This window comes from Plectropomus leopardus, chromosome 13 (assembly GCF_026936395.1).
Source record: "Plectropomus leopardus strain MGB_pleo_1.0 chromosome 13, ASM2693639v1, whole genome shotgun sequence".
Classification (NCBI taxonomy): domain Eukaryota; kingdom Metazoa; phylum Chordata; class Actinopteri; order Perciformes; family Serranidae; genus Plectropomus; species Plectropomus leopardus.
In genome coordinates this window covers 17170959-17194356 of record NC_142188.1, presented here as the reverse complement: position 1 = coordinate 17194356, position 23398 = coordinate 17170959, and the positions used below count along the sequence as shown (strand labels likewise).

The following is a 23398-nucleotide window of genomic DNA, read 5'->3' as shown; positions in this document are numbered from 1 at the left end:
CTCTCAAGAAGGAAGCTTAAAAGCCACCCATTATAAAATCTCCAGTTTATAATTTAATTGATAACCCTAACCCCTAACCCTATTAAATGTCCTGCTTTTTCATTTTCCTTATTCAAAGTGATTATAATGTCAAGCTACTAAGCTATCCAGCAATCACCAGCAAAACCTTTTATACTGGCCAATTAAGTTTTTGAACATTTGCGTACTTATACAGTAATTTAGCATTTGAAATAACACAGCTTATAGGCTAGCTCACGTGATAATAATGCTGTTCCACACAGCGTCATGTACCATTCTGTATTGTTTCATTTCAGAGTTCAAAGTAGAAAAGTTGTTAAACACTGCATATTCAATTTAACCCCTTCATTTTTATAAAAATAAATACATTTTATGAAATGTATCTGGTACAGGACAGAAATCCTCCACACCAGATGCAACAACTACAACAAACAAACCATACAAAGAAAAAATATCACAATATATAATAATATTACAAAAATAGTCACAAATCAGCTTTAAAATTATACAAAATATCCTTTGTTGACCAGAGTCTATCTAATGTATTTTTATAAGAATCAACTGAAGAAGCCCAGACCATATCTTTTGGAAGCTTGTTCCATTTCCACAAGTTTTTTTTTTTCTCTTTTCAGAAACTCATCTTAGTTAAAGTAATTTTAAGGAGTTCCCTCTTAAATCATATCTATTGTTCCAAAAGTGAAATACAGGCTCAAGCGAAGTGTCATATGTTCTGAAGAAAAGCTTATTTCACTCCGTCATGTCACCTCTGTTTCTCCTGTATGCTAGAGTTGGTAAATGTAATTTTCTTAACCTCTCCTCATATGACATCTCTTTCAGACCTGGAATTATTTTAATCTATAGAGGAGGTTAGTGCTCATGGTTTCAGTAAAATTAACTGAATGACTGATTTTGTGGAGAATCTTACCAAGCTCATGTGAGTTGCATGTCCATATTGACAAAAGTTTAAACATAAATGTGTATGCTGTTGTTTCTAAGCAGCTTAATAACATTATCCCCAGCAGGTAGCTAACAACATGGTTTATACATCCAAACAACTTGTATAAAAATCACTTGCATGACAACCAGACCTCTATTTGAGACAGACCTTTATTTGTTAAAAATGTGTAACTACACTGGGCTAGTAAATGGACTGGGCATTTAATTTGGACTAGGCTTTAATTTGAAGTTTGACAATATTTATGGATAGTATGTAGCCTACAATTTCTGCCAAAAGATGCCCTTGCTGAAAAAACTTGCTAAAAAACAGCTTCTGCTGGTGGCTGGTTTTAGTTGGTTTTAGCTGGTCAAAGATGATCTCAGATGGTCCTGACCCAGTTCTTGCTGGTCGTTGATGGTTTTACTTGCTGGTGTGACCAGCCTGTCAAGTTGTGCACATTTATCTTTATGCAAAACACTTGATAGCAGACTGAACTGATTCATGCCCTTTGCTTTTCATACTTCCCCCTTATGACACTGTTATTTCTCCATACTCAAGGACATAGATTTGGTTTCAATTTTGCATGACCTTCAATGGATAAGCCAGAGTGAAGTTAGTATGTTAAAACATAGGCTACCTTTAACTGGTCAAAGCTGGAAATCTGTTTTTTTCAGCAGGGCCTAAATCCTGCACACTTGGGTTTTAATGCAATCATTAGCCACATTAACCACTTCCCATAATACATCCATGATATCAGCTGGCGATTTTTGGGTGTTCCGTTACAATCATTTTTAGCACACCCTCGCGTCCACTTGCTAAAACACACCGTGCATGAAACACTGGGACAAACGACAGCTACTGTAGTCCATTCCAGGTTTTCATGTCCACTCTTCCCTCCAGTGCCGACGACGAGTTTTTGGCCAGCGGAGACCGTAGGTTGCGTCTGGTGGAGGGAGAGTGAGCGGGGCTGCCCTGAATGGATTGACATAAGAGGGATTTACATTTTAACGGGTGTCGTGCTCCGCAAAGACTACACGGTGCACGCTGAAAACCAACTATTCCGCTCGATGTATGTGCACGTCGGTGCTTTTATCATGTTGTCCATGTGTCATCGTCGAGAGAGGATTGAAGTTGCCAGCAGCAGTCTATATTTGCCGAGGAGGGAAACCAATACAAGGTCTCGCTGTCTCGCTGGAGCGGAGTATTATTAGCAGTTCAGACAGTGCAACTGTCGCTCTCTGGTATGTAAAGCATTTCAACCGTAAACGTGTAAATAAAACCTCACGAGCAACTTAACAACCCATATCTACGTGGCGCTTTAAGTGACAGCGGTCAAGTGCAAAAATAATAACAAACAGCGACGCTGAAGGCATTTTTACACGGTAATAACCCCCTCTTCCGCCAGTCAGAAAGACGAAAACAGGATCCGACCTCCGGCTAGAGCCCACTCCTCAACGTGCCTGCCCTTTAAACCGCGAGAGCCGTGTTAGCCAGTCCTGACGCTATATTTGTTTTTAATATGTTTCTCCTGGTTTGACATCCAAAATATTGTGTCGTGTGTAAGTGTTTTCTTTTTTGACGTCAACCTTACGGCACTTGCTCGTCCCAGTAGATACTGCAGGCGGGGCAAAAGTGTCATTTCCAGCAGACAAAGTAAACAACACTGTTATAAATCATCAAATTATTCCTGAGGTCTGTGAGTGTTTTTGCGGGTCTTTATTATACTGAAAAATACATTTAAAGGCGCTGAGACTATTTGTGTTTTGATTTTCTTCCTGTTTACTTTGTCTTTATAGGTCATGCACTGCAATTACAAGATAATGACAGCATCATAATTAACAGTTCAAGAATAAAACACAGAAGAGGGAAGATTTTTAAAAAGAAAACTGTGTGCAAAAGATAAACATTCACCTGGCTCCCATGCAGGCTGCCAGAAATCCTCTCCTTCACACCCTCAGCCATGCCTGCTACTACCAAACCCACCAGGAGACAGACACCTGCTCAGAGAAAAAATGGCCAAAAGGTGATCAGCACCAAGAGGCAAACTTGTAACTCAAATAAACCTAGAGGGAGAGTGACAGAGAGGCCCCAAAAAACACCTGCAGAATCCAAAAGGTCAACAACCAGGGCCCAGGCACAGTCAGGCCGAAGCCCCCGTGGAAGAGGGTTGACCGGGCCTGCTAGTCAGGGCCCTGGGAGGTCCCCTGGCAGAATTAACCATGCCCTAAATGTAACAGCATCTGCAAGGCTTAGACGGCCGAGCAATCTGCCTGACCACTGCGGTGAGTTACAAGACCCCCTAGGGCGGAGGAAGTCCCTGCGGGGCACGCAGGTGTCTGTTACTCCCTGTCAGCCTCCTAAACCGTGCAGAGGGGGGAAAAACAGCAGGGGGAGTGCAGGGAGACGAGCAGCATCACAGCGAGGAAACACGAGAAACCAACCCTCGAGCATCAACAGTTCAACTCCCGATGAGGTAAATGAGAGTCTGAACACCTGCGATGCTGAAGAAATACATCCAGTTTCTCTAAAAACTGATTTTGAAGTTCCTGCAAGTATCAAAGATCAAAGTTTAGGAGTCAACAATGCAAAAGAGGGCAGCCCTCTCAAAGCAGATTCACCACCGTGTACTGACATACTGGAGGACTGTGTGCAGGGCAGCTGTGACAGCGTTATAGCCCAGCAAGACAAAAACACTGTCAGTCATAACAGTGAAGGTGACCTGAGGTGTGAGACTGGCGTGTGTGATGATGTTGATGGACAGCTCGAAGTCGGCAGTGACAGAAGTAAAGATAGAACCTCTGTGCTAACGAGTATTGGCTCACCATGGGTGCAGGGAGGCAGCGAGGGAAATGACACCTCATATGTCCTTGGAAATGAGCTTGATCACGCTGCCAGTGATGGTAAGCAAGATGATGTGCGTACTGTCCCTCAAGACGAAGGCAACATGTTGGACTTGAAAGAAAATAGGACAGATGAAAAAGTGATAGTTGTCACTGAGAGAAAAGAGTTGGAAAATGATGAGAGAGGAGAGACTTTAGACGCAGAGAAAGCAGATGAGAGACGAAATGAGACAGTGGAAGAGATTGTTGAGAGGCTGGATAATTGTGACAGAGAAAAGGAGAATGATGTCTCCATCAAGCCTGCTGACTCCCACCCCAGCACTCCAGCCTCTCAACCTCCAGATCCGCCTCACTCTGACGAACACAATGGACTAACATCACTGTCAGAATCACCTGTAAGTGTGCTATCAATCTCCAACGCAGCTACCTCAAATCCCACCAAAGCCCCCTCCACCTCTGAGCCACAGGTTCTGAGCCAGGGTAAGACAGACATGCAACCTACCATTCACGGTGCTAAACCTCAACTCCCAGGGTCCTCAGCTGTCGCTGAAACTGCCCTGGTGGTGCAGACTGTTCTAGTAAAAAGAATCACACCGGTTATTATCCACTGCGACTCCTTCAAACCCAGGAGCATGGAAGATTTAAGACAGAGGGAACCACAACAACTGCAAAGCCGAGCGACCCCTCCTCCTCAGGGAGAGAAACAAACTTGCACACCAGCAGAGTTGCAGACCAAAGATAGTGAATCCAATGGAGAGCCAGTGGAATGCCACAGACAGACAGAGACATCTTCGCAGTCATTGTCGCTTGTTCCTCAGTTGAGCACAGATGTCCTCACAGCTGAGTGTGTACCAAACCTCAGAGGGGACGGCGTTATGGTAGCAGTGCCAGAGCCAGACTCAGTGCCAAAGATCTCGACTCCCTCTCTGGACAGTAGCTTCACCTTCTCCTGCAGCTCAGAAAGCACTCGCTCCTCTTTTTCTTTTGACACTGAATCAGAGGCAGGGTACGGAGAGCCCAGCCCCACTCTTCTACCTGGATCTTTGGGGTCAGAGGGGGCTTGCTTGCCCTCCTGGACTGCTCTGAAACCACAGAAAAAGGAGAGGAAGAAGCGGAGCAGGTGTGGGATGTGTGAGCCATGCCTGAGGAAGATCAGCTGTGGGCAGTGCAGTTGCTGTCTCAACCGCAGGACTGGCCACCAGATCTGTAAGCTGAGAAAGTGCGTGGAACTGAGGAGGAGAAGACCTTCATCTGTGCTCACTCTCTCTGCTGCACAGGTGAGGCTGATATTTCACTGCATGTAATTACATTTAATAGTTACACATTACAGGGCTTTTTATCACAGTCGGGTCTGTAGTTCATTCTCGCAAGGAGGTAAATTTAGACAATGATTCGAGTGGGAATTTACTGGAGCGCCTTTTTGCATCTTCAAACGGTTGATCTAAAGCACTGAAAAAAGAGCGATTGTTACTGTCATGAGAGCATTGCTTTTGATCTCCGAGGTTTCCCAGCCACCCACGGGTAGCAGCAGTGAACGAGAGTTGAATTAGCCAAACAGTTAAAACAGACGGTTTCACTTTCGCATTGTGTTTCACATTTTTTTCTTGGTTGGTTTCAACAGATGCTTAACTTTGTGGTGTCTTCCTGTTAAATGTTGGGGAATGTGTTGAGTGATAAAAGGGGAAGTGCTTGTGTGTGCATGCGCAACTGAGTAGAGAATAGAAATCAGGTGTGAATACACGCGCAACTTCAGTGCTGATGATGCCCAGTGCTAGAGGGGAAGGCACTGTCACCTGACCGGCAACAGTGCAGCACGTGCTTGGAGTATGTGTCTTTTTGTGTGTGTGTGTGTGTGTGTGTGTGTGTGTGTGTATGTGTGTATGTGTGTGTGTGTATGTACCATCTATGTTGCAAGCAAGAGAATAAGCAATTTTATGGGTTGCACATGGTGACAGTGTGTGTATGTGCATGCTTGTGTGTGTGGATGGGTATGTAATTAGGGCCAATTTGAGCCGGATGTTTTTGCACAGTGGCACAGAATGGCATTGTGAATGCATATTTTAGAACACAGTACGACAATGAACACCCACAACACTATTGAGAGAGGATTTTTTCTCGGCGAAAGAGCCTTAAAACCCACTGTAAACTACCTGCACAACACCAAACAGCAGACAGTGACAGTCAGCAGCCAGCTGGTGAACATATAGTGAAGCATTTAGCAGCTAATGGGCCGATACTTCCCTCAGATGTTCATGGAGGCTAAAGACAAAGCTAAAAGAGAGCAAATATTAGACGTTCATTTAACTCCAAATTAATGATAATGCTGCTCTGTAACTGCTTGATATGTAAATAAGTAACTGTTCGTTATTGGGTTTTACATATCATCTGAAAAGGGGATCATACGTCAATGTTGTGTTCAGTTATTTCGTCTGCCCCCAAGCGGCCAAAAAAACACATTAGTTATTAGTGACTTTAGTGTCTGTTTTGCTATTTACTTTGTGTTTCTCCACTTTTTATCAAAGCTGCAATACTTAAAGGACCAATCGTACCATGAATGTAGAGAACTGGTAACTACCTCTGCTGCTCTACCAACATTTTTAGCCTCTTTCTTGTTTTGATTTCTGTCATATATGTTGTATGGTTAAGTCTTACCTCACTTAACCAAGTCTCCAGCTGCAGCATGCAGCAGTTTTCAGCAAACAGGCTTTGAAAAATAATTTTACTTGAAAGCCCAGCACCAAGTGGCAGACAGAAAAATGTATTAAGTCTGAGTACTGTATCCAATGTAGAATTATGCCAGTTGATTCACATTTGGCAGCTCAATACAAGTATTCGACAGTTTGCTTTATTTTCCACACAAAAAGTTTTAAATTCTGAATGGGCTCTGTGGGACGTTCGGTGTGACAGGGGCATTCAAGTAATATAGTAAACAAGCAAACTATACTAACAACCGGTCGTAAATGTGCAACAATACTTTTTTTCTGACACTAGAACTCCTTTAGCAAAATCTGGGAATGTTTTGGTCCCCAGAAGAACACTACACAGAAAAAAAACCCTGTTTAAGACCAAAACAGAGCCAAAAAGCTATTCAATGTTAGACTTCATCAAGTTCCCGGAAAAATGACTCCAATAAAGTTTAAAGTTGCACTGTGCATGCAGCATGTGTAAGAAGAAAACTGTTTGGCAAAAGCAATATTTTATCAGGACACTGGGGTTGTCACCTTGGGTTAAAGGTGTTCTATACAGCATTATGAGCATTAATATAGCAGCAATCATCTATTTGCTAATGTAAAGATATAGTGGAGTAATGGTGTCTTAAGCAGAGAATGAAGTCATGCTCCCTCTGAGTGTTGTAATCTGAGCTTCTCCGTTTTTTGCTGTGGTAGCCGTTCTGAATTTGCATGCATGTTAGTGCAGGTGAGTCCCTGCATTTGTATTTCATGACTAGATAATCGCTGCTGCTCTGTGCTGAGCTTGTTTGGTGGTTACCGCTGATAAACCCTGTTCCAGCCCCTGGTGGTGGGACAGCGTTGTTGCAAAAGTGTAACACCTATCCACCATTAGCTCTGTTAGCACTGTTGCAGTTGTTAGAACTGTGCTGTTAGCACCATTAGCTGCTAGCCACAAACTCAGAGCCTTGTGCAGGCAATCACGGCTCAGACTCTGAATCATAGATATGCTGTGAATGTCAGATTGAGCTCCTTTATTAAGGGTCAAATAATTAAATTTGTGCATGCAGCTTTATAAAATTGTAATAAATTGTCCATATAATTTGTCAGCTAAAAGCATGTCTGATTATGTTTATCTATAACCATTTTATGTAGGGACAGAACAGACATACTCTCAATCACTTTGGTACGTGAGAATAAGAGATCCTTACAGCAGCTGGCTTCCAGAGCTGCATAACCATGTACATAGTTCAGTGGTGTCCATGTGGCTGGGGGAGGGCACTGTGTGAACAACTGTGAGTGAGGGTCCATGTGGCTGTACAGTCTTGCGTCTGCAAGCGTGCATACATGCACAGGCATAGCCCTCAGAGTCATAGCAGTGGCAGTAGCAGATTAGGGCTAGTTATATAACACCTGCTGTATTAGTTGTGAAGACCTTTGTGCAGTATTTCTGTGTAAGTGTGACGGAGGGGAGGAAAAGATCACAGATTTATAGACATATTGTTTGAAATACCCTTAAAATGTGGGTCAGTGTGTGAATGTGTATATGTGTGTGTGTGTGTGTGTGTGTGTGTGTGTTCATATTACCTAGAGTCACACATTGACATAGCATGTGGTTGACTTTCGGCATTTTATATCTGTGCGACACATGCTTGCTGCTGGACTGAGTGACACTGAAGATAAGATGGCACAACTGCAGATCCACTCACATTCAAGCAACAGAGCCAGTTGTTGTTTCCCCATTTCTCCTAACTGACATCACATTGGCACATATATAGTAATGCCAGTGTTTGTGGCTTGGGAACAGGTTTTTGTTAGATACTATGGAACTGCAGAGGTGGAGCCTGCACCAAGTGTCTGCACCAGGCACTGCCAGGACAGCTATCATCATGATAAGCTGCAGGTCAAATCCCCAAATCCATCCTTTACTTAATTCTAGATCCAGGGTGAGAGACCTAAACTCTTCCCTTGTATTTAAATATGACACTCAAGAAATTTTATTGTGAGTATGCGCTTTATTTTTGCTTATAGTCTGAGTTAACGCTTGCCGGTCAGTCTTGCTGATCAAGCTCACACACCCTTCCAATGAAATTGTGAAAAAAAGAGCAGAGGCCAAAGAGGAGTTCATGTTGTGGCATGTGGTTTCTGTTTCTAGTTTTACCATTGTGAGCTACTTAACACAAAACAGAACACAGATTGAACAGTATAAGGCTAATATATATATATATATATATGAAGACAAAATAAATAAAAAAAACACAAAAAAACTTTTGAAAAAGGAAACCTGTGAGATTTCAGGGTTTGTGTGTTTGTAAAGAAAAAGAGTGAGCTTGCACTTTCCTTTTAAAAATGTCTGGTTTCACTCAGGCTTGATGGCCCCCTCGTGGCCTCGCCTTGTATTGGGCATTGAGGACAGGGCTCGCTGCGTTGCCTGACCTGAACACACATGCATGCACACACCAGAAACAAAATACTGGAGTTCATAGAGTGCAAAGCTCCAGTATTTGTAGAGTGAATTTGACTGAAACAGTCTGGACATGTTTAGAGCTGCAGGCTGCATAACTGGCTGACTTTTTTTAGGACTAACAAGAGAGATGTCAGCACTCATAGATGATTTTTTCAACATAAACATCTCAGCAAAATAGTACAGACCAATACATAACAGCACACATCTACATCATGTAAACAGTTGCCCCACAGTCAGTCAGTGCTGGCAGCTCTTTGACTGAAAGTGGCACAAGCTCTTGAATACGAAATGAAAATCATGAATAAGGGATGCATGATGTTGACATTTTTGCAGATCTTATCATTTCTGTTGTAATCAGCTGATACTGTATTTGACGTTTAAGTTTGTAATACCACCATGTGTTGTGCTTCTACTTCATTTTCCAGTATTACATTGTGATACTTGATGCCTAGTCAGACTTCTAAAGAAATACTTTTCTTTGCCAAAAAAACAAAAGCAACATGTTACTTTTTGGGCATTTCAAATGACTTTGCTTTGCATTTTGTCCAAACCATGTATATGGTATAATTGATGGGGCTAGGGCTGAAACAAATGTCTTTTTTTTTTTTTTAACATTCAAAGCATCTTCGTCGATTTGAAAATGTAGCTTAGAATGACTGCATTTATAATATGTTTTATGATGTTATCACCGTAAAAGAGAATAAAAATAATACTTAAACAACTCACAGCAATTTAAATAATGTGAATTGTTAGATTCAGTGAGTTTTTTTTTTTATTTTATCAACCTTCTTTATCAATGAATGAATATGATTTATGAGGCTGTCCGTACAGAAGTGTACTTCCCTTTGTGTGCAGCAAGCAGAAATCTGTATTATTTAATTGCAGTAAAAATGTTGTTTTTGAAAGGCCAAACACCAGCAAATACGGATTGAAGCAGAATATTTGACGTCTTGTGGATTCTGGAAATGATTACATCTGTCTTTTTTTAAAATATATTTTGACATATGGACTTTACAAAGCAACATTGGAAATGTTTGGATCTCACAAGTCTATAACAGTTAATCACCACAGGAGTCTAATTCTACAAATAATACAATACCACTGATAATAGTGTAGCCTAACTGTTTTCTCCAGCTGTGCAGAAAGGTTTAAACAGAATGAGAAGACGTGCAAAAAAAATAGGATTCCAATGTTGACTTGGAATTCGAATGTCAGCGTTACGTATGAAGCTTCAAAGTATTCAGTGCAGCCCTATATTTGACTTGCCTGAGACAAATGCAAAAGACAGCACTCACAGATAGTATTATCTGTGAATGCCCTTGAGTACCCTTGAGTGCATTTATCAAGACCATGCTCCTGGTGAGGTACACTTTGGGTAAGTTTGAGGTGCACCATAATTACATAGCAAAGGGAGCATTCAGCTCAGCACAATACAGCTGCAGGTGGACACTACTGTATACTTTTTGCAAATAGTAGCCTGCACACTTCCAGTCAGCTTGCCAACTCAGCACCCAGCTCCTCCTGCAAACTAATTTATCTTCTGCACTCCTTCCACTCTTTTTTCTGCTGCAATGCATCTGCCAGAGGAGTAGCCCAGCTGAGATAACACATGTATTAGGAAAACACTTGCCGATCCCTCAGACAGCACTCTGGTAGGGAGGACAGGCAGCCTGCAGCACCTAATGGTGACTATTTGCTTTGTAACAGATATTCAAAGCTGCGTGCATACGTGTGCATGTGCATGATTCTTACCTGTATTTGTGTCAAGGGTTTTTTTTTAGGCACATGGCTGTATATGTGTGCATGATGTTTTTTTTACAGCTTGTACATCAGGCCATCAAGCAGCAAAACCCCCTCATTGTTCTCAAATGGAGCCAGTTTAATTTAAAGCAAGAGTGATTTGTCCCAGCAGACGCTCCTGTCAGGTCTGAGCGTCTCTTCCCCCTCTCTCACACACACATACACACAATTGGAAGTCTTCAGCACGGGCGGTTGTCATGGCGACCTCATTGTCTGGCGCTGACCTTTGACCTGCCACGGTTGTCTGATGGAGTATTCTCAGGGTCGTAAGGAGGATTAGTGGAGATAACCAGAAGACACGCACTGGGTTTAAGGCTGTGAACTCGGTAACCTGTATCCAGGTAATTAGGTTAAACTACTCAGATTGTCCGGCTCATTGTGGGTCAGCAGCAAGCTGCGGCCGACTGAAACAGATGAACGCCTTAAACATGGCAGGTTGTCTGCATTATCTCCATAAATCAAATCATTCAGTGAGGTCACTGCATTTGTTTTTTATGCTAATTAACTGTGATCAGACCTTTTATCATTAGGAGGAAAATAACATGAGCCATATTTTGTTTAGGATTCTCTTTATGCACTGTTTATATTTTTTTTAACACACTTTGATTATATTTTGTTGAACCGTGTTATAGGGCTGTGTATCCTATGACTATAAAGGGGTTACGCACATATTGCAAGATCTTTAATCTAATTTTATGAAACTGAGTTGAAGAGTCAAACTAGAGAATATATCTAGAGAATATAAACCTTTCATTACAGAAAAAGCAAAAAATCAAACCTCTTAACATACAATTACAAGTACAGATTGATTTCATCTGCACTGATCTACAGTAATAACATGTTGAAACAATTATTAAAGTAAATATGATGCTCACTCATGCATCATATATTCAAAACAAGTTCCAGGTTTCTTCAAGTTGATATAATGCTGCATTGAAATGGAACAACTGGCAGCCTGGAAAGTAACAAACCTTGTAGAAAATTGTCAGCAGTGGCGCTAAGTGTTCATTTGCCAAAACTCTTCAAACTTATTTCCGAAGCCATGGTGGGTTTGGTGTGTCACTCTCCTTTCACAAAATCGAGTGCAGGTTCTCCCACATATGCATGTGGGCACTCTGGCAATGAGCTGAAGGACAGATGCACATCCACACTTTCTCCTTTTTCCTTTCACATTACGTAAATGTGTGGGACAGAAGGGGGCCGAGGTAGCGAGGAAGGTTTCGTGAAATGTCAGAGACACTGCCAACATTTTACTGGAGCCAACTCATTATGACCAAGCAGATTGCGTTGTATTTGAGCCCACTCTCTCTCCTCTGACTTCCCCCTCTTCCTCTGCACAGACACACATTTTAGTACATTAGCTTGCCTCTGATTAGGGCTGCTTTGTATTTTCTGTTAACCTGGTCCAAGCCAATTAAATTTAAAACAACCCTGTGAGGTAGTTATCTTTAATAGCTGCAGGGCTTGGGTAGTGGCCCAGAAAAAATCTCCGTGGACAAGGGGAAATGTCTGTTTTATGTGATTTGGGGCTCAGTTATTTGGCTCGAGCCCACTATACATCAGAGCAGATGTATGGCCCAGGCTGTGCCAGGATGAAGGCTTGCATCCAGTCAGAGATACTGATTTAATGATGGGGGACTCCACTGGGTTTGATATAATTTATATTAAGCTGTAGCGGCTCAGCAGCAATTCTGTCTCCTCAACAATGTAAAAAGTTGTATAAACAGGTGTTTTAGTATTTTATTATGTTTACTATTTAGCGTGTTATTTGCAGAGTTAAACTCTGATACTGATAATGCGCCTCTCCTGAGCCCTCTTAGGTTCTTTGCATCTGTGAGTTTTTGCTGTGTCCTGACTGTTGTAAGGCTCTAAGTCCCTGGATAAGCTTTGAAGTCGTGCCACTTGGTTTCTCGGGGTGAAAAGAAATCCTCACTTTGCCCCCCAAAAGAAATGCCACTCAAATCCAACCAAGGGCACACAATGGCCTCCTTCTGGAGAGACCAGAGCTTATTCATGCATCAACCTGACCTGCCTGACTTACCATATAGCTAATACACCTGAGGAGGATAAAAAAAATCATTATTCCTCCACCCTGGTACACCATGCACTGCATTGCAATGGATATAATTTGTTAGTTTTTTTTTATTCCTTTGTCCCTTTCATTATCCTCTCAGCCCTCTCTGTCTCTGTACAGTATCTGCAGCTGCTCTTTAATGCACCACTGCAGTTTGCATGCATCTGTCTGCACACACATATTTGTGTGGGTGAGTGCAGGCACACACACGTGCAGTCATATGGCCAACATGCCGACTCAGCATGTTGTACTTGCGCAAACTTAAGTAAGCCTTTTCCTGTCTCATTGTGAGGGGATCTGGGGGCCCCATGCTGCCCTGCCTGCATAGTGTTTGTGTGTATTTGGGTCAGTGTGTGTGTGTGCTTGTGTGTAAGTGTTTACATAAACTCGTGGACCCGCTCACCTTCCTCTGCTGTCCTCCCCAAGGTGAAAAACTTTGCTATAAACGTCATAGCAAGTCTCAAACACAACACTACAGAATTAAGATAAGACTGAAGACTTCATTAGCCTTGTTTCCATTGACCTATTTTTGGTGCATTTCGAAATATCACACACACAAAAAAAAGAGTTGATGCAATAAACGGGATGCCTTGCTGAATAAGTTGTGACGTAGAGGGCATTTAACTCACATGACTGTTTATCTGTTTTCTCTGTTGGTATCTTTCTGTGTATCAGAAACAATTCATATCAAATCAAAAGACATTCTTGAAGACTTTTTTGTGTTTTTCTTGTAGATGGGTAAATGGCCAAGCTGATTTGTTGCATTTCTACCTCTACTCTGTTTACTGGCAGATTACAGTCATGTGTACAATGTAGCTTATACCCCCAATTTAAGACAAAACAATGCCTCGTGGAGCCTGGTTTATTCACTCCCACCGTTCACCTCAGCGTTTCTTTTTTGCAACATTTTAAAAGTTTGCTTAAGATTGCTTGACAAGTTAGACACTGTCTACACGTATACAAATAATCCTGAAACTGATAGTTTCCCCGTCGATTCTAAGAAAAAAATATGTCACCACAACCTTGATTTTACAAAATGACTTCTTCCGCACTAGAGTGCAAAAACAACTCTAAACACCTGCCATTGTGAGGGGTCTTCTGCAGTCTCCCCTTGTTGCAAGGAAGTAAAGTGTACAGACTACTGAAATCTGATCAACGTTTATGCGCCATAGATGTAAGGATGAAGAAGCATACTCAAAGATAAAGTTCTGCACTTACCAAAGATACAAATGGTGCTCTAAACACAAGAAGAATTTTATTCCACTCTTCATCAACAACAATCCCATACTCAAAATCAAAACCATCTACTGGTTCAACCAGGCCTGATGATCAAAATCATCCATCGGTCATTTTTGGCCAAACTTAAACTTTGGAAGCTAATAACAGCTAATAACGGCTAATAACATTCGGTGCAGCAGATGTTCGTCCATGAAGTGGTGCCACAATAATTTAAGGGTGAAGCAGTCATCAGACCAAGTAACGCTGACAAAACCTAAACTAACAGGTGGTTCACTATTGTTGTTGCTGTTTCTGGCGTATGGTCGTCATACAGAGCAACAGTGGTCACGTGCGAATTGAGGAGATGACATTATTGTTTCTCCGTTTCTCATGTCCACACAGACACAAAGTAACCAGAGTTTTGAAAAATCTGCAACTTAAATGGTGTTTTCCAAAATCTAATTTTAAGTGACCCAAAACTCAGTTTTATTGTGGAAAATAACAATTTTCAAAATATCTATGTACATGTAGAGAGGGCCTTAATGGAAACATGGCTATTGTATGTTTGTGGTATGTCTGTCCTATACATACTGACCACAATCAGCAGGCACACGCATGGATAGTACAGGAACTAGATGAAAGATGACATGCTGTTGATGCTTACAGGTTTTAAAATTCATCTCTCCTCTCCTGGCCAGGCCGGAGGTGTGAGATTTGGAGTGACCTGCCGTCCTCTCATGCTGACCAACCACTGTCAGCCCTTAAATTGAGTCCATGTGGGTTTAGGGTGTGGTATTGAATGGTGCACATTTCCTTCCAAAAGCAGGACTGTAGTATGTTACATAACACACTCTGTGTTTATGTGTGTTAAATGGAATTTTGAATGTGAATCCATTGTGTCCTTAAAATAGCCTCACCCATGGGCTTCAAACTATCCATACAGGAAGTGTGAGAGCTACAAACATGCATTGGTATCTGTGTGTGTTGGCTGAGGATGCGGAGAGCATGTGGAAGAGAGTGCAGAAAGCTATAGTGCAGACATTTAGTCAAAGTCTTGAGTGCACAGATGTTCTTTTGGAAAAGGTGATTGTGTGATCTGTGAGCGGCCTCTGGGGTCTGCTGAATGTGAGCCATACTGCTGCCTCCTCTCAGGTAACACTGACTTTATGGTTTCAAGGTTTTCTTCAAGGAAAATCGGCTTTCAAACTGCTTTAGTTTGGCTTCAGAGGATCCAAATGCTAATGTCGGTGTTTGCATATAGATTAGAGCTGCTTATTCTTAGTCTCAAAACGTTTGTGTGTGTCTGTGTGTTGGTTTTTTGGGCTTTGACCTGTGCAAATAGGTGTTTGAGTCTGTGTGATTGTGTGAGAAGTTGTGCATGAGTGAACTAGATGAGCAGCATGGGGACAAGTCCAAGCACAGAGTAATGTTTTCCCATTGTCTTGTGGTTTTTACCTCTATTACCACTGTTATCTTTACTGAAGGTTATAGTCTTAACTCAAATAAAGGAGAAAAAGAGGGGGAAACGACTTGAAATTACTGCCCTTCATCGAAGATCTGTATGTTTTTCATGCAAATGAGAGACAAATTTACATCAGCGTCAATAGCAATGGCAGTAATGACAACTATTGGCAACAATTGCACTTGGCACAGCTCCATCACTGGGCTAGTGTCCAGTGGGTCAGCCTCCAGATGTGTCAACGACAGTTTACGACCACGGTGCAGAACAACTTTTTTACCTCGCTTGCTCGTGCACTGTAGCTTAAGGTGATTAATGTCCCGACTACTTGTTCCTAACGAGAGCTGGGTAGCTCGTTAAAGGGAAAAAAAACATATGGGACACTTAAAGAGCTGAAAATTAAGGGTGCGGTGCAATGTTGTTTGTAGTTGTGGAGTATTTTCGGATGCAGGAATGGAGTGGCTGCAGGAGGAGGACTGTTATGAAGGCAGAGAACCAGAGAGGAACATTAAAGGTTTACTGTGCAGAAGTTGTTGGTTGGTTGGTTGTTGTTTTTTTTGTTTTGTTTGTTTGTTTTTTTCCAGTGCTGTCTGTCTTTTCTTTCTATTGGATGCATGCTTCTTAGCGTTTGGTACCTAGTCTCTACCTTTTTGACAAAGTCTTAATGAAATAAATGTGAAAATCAGATGAAAATAAGAAAACATAGGCTGAGGCCAGAATCTCTTAAAAATGAATGCACAGTCACGCACTTCTCGTGGTTCAAGTGATGACTGTGGGATTACTTGTGTATGAGTCTATATAATGCTTTTGCAACCCAGTTTCACACCTGGCCAGTAGCCCTCAGCAACAGATACCGAGACACCCTTTAGCGGTGGTATGAGACGCACTGGGAAGCTGCGTGTTTTGACACTCTGAGCATCTGCTGTAGAATAGAGAGCAAACAGTCTGCACAGGGATGGAGAGAGGGGAGGTGGATGGGTCAAACAAATGCTGGTCTTTTATCCAGGATATGGCTGTCAATTTCTGATGTGAAACCAAAAGTCAATGAAGTTACTCTAATCAAAGCGTTGTGTGCTAGTGGTGTAGCATCTTATGCTAGCAACGTATGTCATGTGACGTATGTCAAGTGATGTTACATTACATTTGTTATTTGTAAGGCAAACCATGATGGGATTTTTTCCTAAACTTGACCATGTATTTTGCTTACCTAAACTTAAGGAAGTAAACGTAAAAACGTTGAAAGTTAAAGTTTATTTTGAAAGGAGACTGTATACATTGAACTAGTGGAAACTGAACATTTTCTGTGAAAATGGAAATTTGTTTTGAAATGACACTGTGTATGTAACAAGTGTAAATTGACACAACATGCATTTGCATACAAAACTGATCCTAGAAGGGTACCTAGAACGTCATAGATAGACATGTAGGTCCACTGACAAAGTGGCAGGGAGAATGTGATGGGTTTTTTTTTTTTGAGAAAAATCCTGCAGAGTATATCTTTAAACTCTAAATTTTTATACTAAGACATGAACTACAGTATGATGTGCATGTTTTTAAACATTATAATGTCATAAAGGTAGTTTAGCATTGTGGATTAACAAAATAGTTTATCTGCATTTTAATACTTGTCTTAGTATTAGTCATATTAGAGAAGCAGAGCCAAAAGGTTGAGTTGAGTTGAGTTGAGTTGAGTTGAGTTGAGGGTTGTTGTTTAAACTAATGTCACAGCCAGAGGTAAAACCAAAGAATGTTTCTGTTCTCTTTTCTTTACAGACCATACCATAAAGAAGTCAATTTTTATATGTATAATTTAATTTCATCTAGCTGCTGAATTGTATGGTTTAAGATTTAGTGTAAAGTCCATACTATCATATTGTCTGGCACTCTTCAGCAGCACATGGCAGTTAAATGGTAGCAGTTGGTAGGTGTGCATCTTCAAGCTTGCTTCATTGTTTAAGGTGGTGAAACCTGTTTGACGGTCTAGTAGTTTGCAAACTTTGACACAAATGTTAAACCTGTCCGACGACCCAAGACATTCCCATTCAGAGGAGAGCTCAGCCGTAACCGCCACAGAGAATCTGAAAATGTCTTGTTGAACTCAGATATGGCCTTGCCCAATTTGGTAGGCATGAAAAATGTCATAAACTATTCACCATTATAAACGTGTCCAGATGTATGGTGGGTCCAGTACATCCATTACTGTAAGTCAGGAAATTGTTCTCGAGTTATAGGGGTGAAATACTGAATTATGCATATTTTTGGCAGGTATAGGATGGTGAAATGCTCTCATGTGCATACACTTTGATTTTGCAAGTGTCCATGCAAGTTTATTATGTCCAGTTCAGAGTCAAACTTCTCTAAAAGCTTCCGTATGTCCATATGGGTAGGCTATGCGAATTCTAAGATTCTCAGTCTGCAGAAACTGATCCACATTGTGATTAAAATAGCTGATAATATGTTGTGGTAATGTGGACTGAGGTTTTCTGTTACTGAAAGTGCATGGGAAATATTATTTGTGGGGACTTAGCTTACTCCAGCACACCACAGACATGCCTTGTGTATATTTCAAGTGTTTAGTCTACATTTGTGTTTGTTTTACCGTCAGGGAACCTGTCATTATTACAGTTGGGGGGGGAAACGACTTAAGTTGAATGATTGATGCTAATTGTGCCCTCATAAATGTACACAATGATCAGCTACCTGCGGACACTTAGCAGAGGATATGACATCTGAACATATCCTGTTTGTTAACCGTTCTGCATAATAAATCAAAATAATGAGAGGAAAAACAACTGCAGCCAGCAGCCATCACCATAAATAAATAAAATACATTAACTGTCTGGCATTGTTCCAAAGCACTGGCTTTGAAAATGTTTGCCGTGAGACCTCATATGCATGAAGCCACAGCATGCAGGAGTTTGACTATGATAAGTTAAAGCATCTAACTGCCTGACTGACTGTTGAGCTCTGCTGTGTGATAAAAACAAATGTTTAAAATTTGCACCGCAGTGTTTAAGACTAGTCAGTGAAATGTTAAATGTTCATATATAAGCAGTTACATGTGGTAGTGTTGTCAACCTATCGCTTTTATAAACACATTTGATTATGTGTTATCTTCACTATAATCCAGGCCAATTGGGTGTAACATGCTTACAAAAACCTCTTCAGATTGTGACACTGCTAAACCCCTCAATAATGACTTCATTCTCGACCATGACATGCTGGTGCATTATTTAATTTTTTTTAACTTAATATTTGCATGTTAATTGCATGGACACTGCACCGATATAGTTTTCATTGTTGTGTCTGGATTAAGCTGCACGCTCTCTGCTTCTACAATCAAACACACGGGTGAGGTTGGCTCCCAGAGTGTTACCGACAGGCACTGGCTCGCGCTGCCTTCATGTTTCCTTGTCCTGGTTTGACCTCAGCGTCTTGGCTACATGGTTGCCTTTAAAGGGGGAGTGCTTTACTCTTTCATAACATTTTTCTCTCTTTGTCTTCTGCTTGTTTTTTCTCTAACCAGCCACAGCTTTTCCTGGGGGAATTGTTGAGAAAGAGAAAATGGCTTTGGGGGTGTATGAGAGAGAATGAGGGGAAGGGCTGCTGAGACGGTATGGATGCTGTGAACATCCTCTTTCCTGCACATAGTCTTTAGATCATGTGGGAATTAGGACATGCTGCAGAAAATCATGCTGCCACACGGACACCGCTGTTTGTAGCCGTTAAAATGGCATTGCATGATAAAACATGCTTCGAACTGTGTGTGTCTGTGGCTTATAAATGGGGCAGTAGTTTGAGCCGAAGGGAGACGTACACACAAGCACGTGCTTCTATTTGCAAACCTGCCAGTGTCATGTGATGCTGCTTAAGACAGTTACTCATGAGAATTTGAACACAATTTTCAGCTTTTCTCTGCAGATCAAAGGGTCCAAATGACCATCCTTTAGCCATAAGTGTATGTTTAAATAACAGAAACCAGTAACCTTATTTCCATGAAAAATTCATTTTAAAATGATTTTTTTAAATTAGCTGACAAATTGTTTTATCTATAAAATGTCAGAAAATGCTAAATACTGATCCTCAACATTTCCCACATGCCCACTAAGTCTTTAAACTGTTAATTTTATCCGACCAACAGCCTGAAACCCAAAGATATGCCGTTTACATTCATATAAAGAAGGCAAAAGAAGCATGTGATAAGACTGGAGCAGCAAATGTTTGACATTTTTTCTTGATATTAAAGATCCAGTGTGCACGATTTAGGGAGATTTATTGGCAGAAATTGAATATAATATAATAAAGATGTTTTCTTTGGTACATGATCACCTAGAAATAAGAACTGTTGTTTATTTGTTACCTTAAAATGAGCAGTTTATATTTACATAGAGAGTAGATCCTCATCCACGGAGGCCGCCATGTTGCACCGCCATGTTTCTACAGTAGTCCAAAGACAAAACAAACACTGGCTCTAGATAGGGCGACTCGTGTTTTTGTTTCAGCTACTGTAATTCACAGCCCCTCGGCAAAAGAGCTTTGGAGAAAAAAAAAGAAGTTTTGACAAGTGAAACTGCTTTATTCAGTGTTTTACCTGTTTAAATCACTTCATATGTCTGGGAGAGAAAGAGACCTCTGTGGATAATTTGATGATCCTGAACATCTGGATCTTAAGGTGAATACACCTAAGCAGGTGCTGAGCCAGTGGACCCGTCTCTGTCAAACAGCATCTGAGAAACAATGATTTGTAACTTTAAACTGCTTGATTCTGTGTTTTTACCGTTTTTTTTATCACCTGGTCTGTTTATGAGAGGAGGAGATCTCTTCGGATGATTCAGCGCCTGGGAAAACACTTATGAACAATAAACCCATTGGAAATCCTAACCTTTTAGTTTCAGCTGGTTGGAATCTGCAATCCTCACCGTGAGACACCACAAAATCCCCCTAAATCTTTCACTCTGCTCCTTTAAGAAATGAGTCAATTTTTCATCAGATTATATTCAAATTTTTTTTTTAAAAAGGGAATAGATCATTTTTATGGTTTGCCATTTCAATTTTTCTGCCCATTAGTCGACTCATCAATTGATGAATTAATTGTGTGAGCAGTGGGAGGAAGAATTCAGTGAAAATCACAAAGAGCCCAAGAGCAGTGATGAAGGCTTCAGGGGTTAATATCTCAGCCGTGATGGAGTTGTTTTCCTGTGATCCAGATCCAGCATGTGTGCGGTGTCTGTTCCACAGCTTGCCACCGATCCCTGTGTGTAGGGCTGGAGTAAAAAGCCCACATAGGGGATCCTTTGTTTAGGAGAGTCTAGGCATGGAAGATAATTTACAAGCCGCTAAGGTCCTCACGCCATTGGCTGATGAGGCTCTGTCTGCGTCTCCGAAAGGCATCCCGTATGTGTGTGCGTGTCTATATGTCTGTGTGTGTGCGGCGGGTGTGTGTGCGTCTGCTGTTGCAGCACTTTGCTACAGCGGCTCACAGTCGCCCTAGTCATGACACCCAGGAGCTTGCCCTGCTCACGGCTACTGTAGCCAGCGTTTTCTTTTGAGGCTGAAGGAAGGCAAAGCAAGATGGCCACCAATACCTTTTAGGGATATGCTGCCTAAACCGGAGGGGCTTCCTCCGAGGACAGACAAGGTAAAGGCAGCCGGAGTGCTCACCCCGGGGTCTATTGTCTTGCTGCAGATGGGTCAGCTACAGTGGAGTGTCTAGAGGTTGTCCTCCTCTCTCTGCCACCCTGGATTTAGCTGATTGGAGCGCTTTATTTGGAAGCTGGTGTTGTTATTGTTCCACTGAGGACCTGGGCTTCTGTGTGTGAGTGTTTGGCTTGTCTCTTCCAGGTGTGTTTAAAGGATGTGACAACAAAGTCAGCAATAAAGAGGTCAGTTTCCACAGTGACAGACGCCCCTTTTCTCTGTCCTCACTGCATGTCTTTATACTGTATGAAGAGCCTCTTTGCTTCCCCTTTTTTCTCTTGCAGTGGTTTGGACAGCCATATTTCTGCACCTGCTGTTTTCTGAGTGGTTGTAAGCAGTGGGTCGTAACTTGTAATTTGGCAGGCTCCTCTTGTTTGGCTGCAGTAGTAATGGTATTATTATTGTGCGGTTTGTAGTAAAGGTGCTTCTGTTGCTGATGTTGTCTTAATCTGAGTAATTTAACAGTTAATTAAGCTCTAATTTAAATCGGGAGGCAGTTTGTTCAAGTTCATGAGGTTTATTGCCAGTTATGAGGCCTTGTTTGTCTCTTTTTAATGTTTAGTGTGCAAACTACGTGACATTGAGCTCAGCACAGGCAGGAAACGCTCACTCAATGAATGAGGGAAATTCACACGTGTGCAGAGAAACACACACACAAACCACTACTTACACTCAGCCAGGAAGGAAGCATGCTTTTTCTGTGTATTGTTTATAAGAGCGCTGTGAGGTGAAGATTCCAATTGTGTGTGATTTCTGCACAACAGCAAAGTGAAAAAGAGCTGAAAATTACTCAAAATGTATTTCATGAATTCAGAGCACTCTTATTTGTTGGAGGAAACAAGTTTACTTGTATATGCGAGTGTGTTTGTATGGCTGTGTTGTCAAGAGAAGAATAGCTGCTCCTTTGAACTTCCTTGGAGACCCAGAGAGAGAGAGAGAGAGAGAGAGAAGGGGTTTCAAGGGGGATTCAAGTGACGGTTACACTTCTGTTGCTAGGTTAGGTCTCTGAACGTGTTTGTAGTTACTCATACGTATGATTTGTTGATTTTCAAAGCTTTGACAGGCGCAGCAGTTGCGTACGTGTTTGTCTAACCCAAAAGATGAAGACTGTGTTTGCATTTAAAACAGTACAGCACCTTGTGAGTGACTTTAGACACCCTGAGGCAGACACAACAAGCACAACACAAAGACACAGCCCTGAATGCATCACAGACCCAGCTCTCTCCAGAGAGCCGGCAGCTAAATGAGTGCACATGACTCTGCATTTACATCCTGCGTTAGGCTGTTTTGTTATCACAAGGCTAAATGTAACATAATTAAAAGCAGGGGGCCGTACTTTGATGTCAGCTTCGGATCCTGAGCACTTGGATGCACAAATGGATGCACACGCATACACATGCATGGAGACACGCGTGTGTCTGGTGCAGTGCTGGAAGCTGGCCAGAGCTGCTTTGTCATTGAAAGCAGTTTATTGTGACAGACACACTGCCTTTTCCCCCCTCTCTCCCTCTCCCCGCTTCCAATCTTTTTCACTCTCCCTCACACTCGCTCATTTGAACGTCGCGGTGGCCCATTTCCACATGCTGTGTGGACTGAATATCTCACCCCGTTGCATCGGCAGCTTCAGTATTGCCTCAGCCTGAGCTCCAGCTATCTGTTGCATCAGCAGCGTGGTTCTAGTAGTACAGCATGGTCCTGACAGCCACAGTGAGTGCAGTGGACTGGGGAGAAAGCGCAAAGGATTAGAAAGGGATCAGGAATACCACATCAGTGGAAAGACTTGGTTATAAATCGGCTCAACCACACTGATCATGTCCAATATCAACATTTTCTAAAAAGTATACTAAGCAGGATATCTGGTTACTGTTTGTAAACACACTCACCAGCAAAAGTGAAAGTAACTTTCGTTTCTTCACTATAGTTGCGCTTTTTCAGCACTACGTAAGCCCTAACCTGACCTGAGTGCTGAGGGGATACACGCCCATAAATGTCCCGAACACAGAAAAAAAAAGGATATAAGAAAAATCAGGTAGATGGCAGAGTCTTGGCAGAAAAATACACCACCACATACTTCAAGTGGATCACAAGCAACGATTAAGAGGGATTAATTCTGTATGGATCTATACTTGGGATTTAGAAAATCCTGCATAGTAACAGCTCTATGGTCACTGCAACTCTTTCTTGCATTGTCAAACAACAGTTCAACTTCTACTGAAAGT

The 23398-nt window shown here is 41.8% G+C and overlaps 1 protein-coding gene across 1 annotated transcript in view; it reads left to right on the top strand.

Moving 5' to 3' along the window:
• The first annotated feature begins 1770 nt into the window (after positions 1-1770).
• Positions 1771-23398, top strand: part of tet1 (tet methylcytosine dioxygenase 1) — a 37669-nt gene continuing 16041 nt past the window's right edge. Inside the window, exons 1-2 of the mRNA XM_042501801.2 lie at positions 1771-2196; positions 2752-5072. Coding sequence (XP_042357735.2) covers positions 2916-5072 — 2157 coding nt within the window. The 5' untranslated portion in view covers positions 1771-2196; positions 2752-2915. The remainder of the gene's footprint in view (positions 2197-2751; positions 5073-23398) is intronic.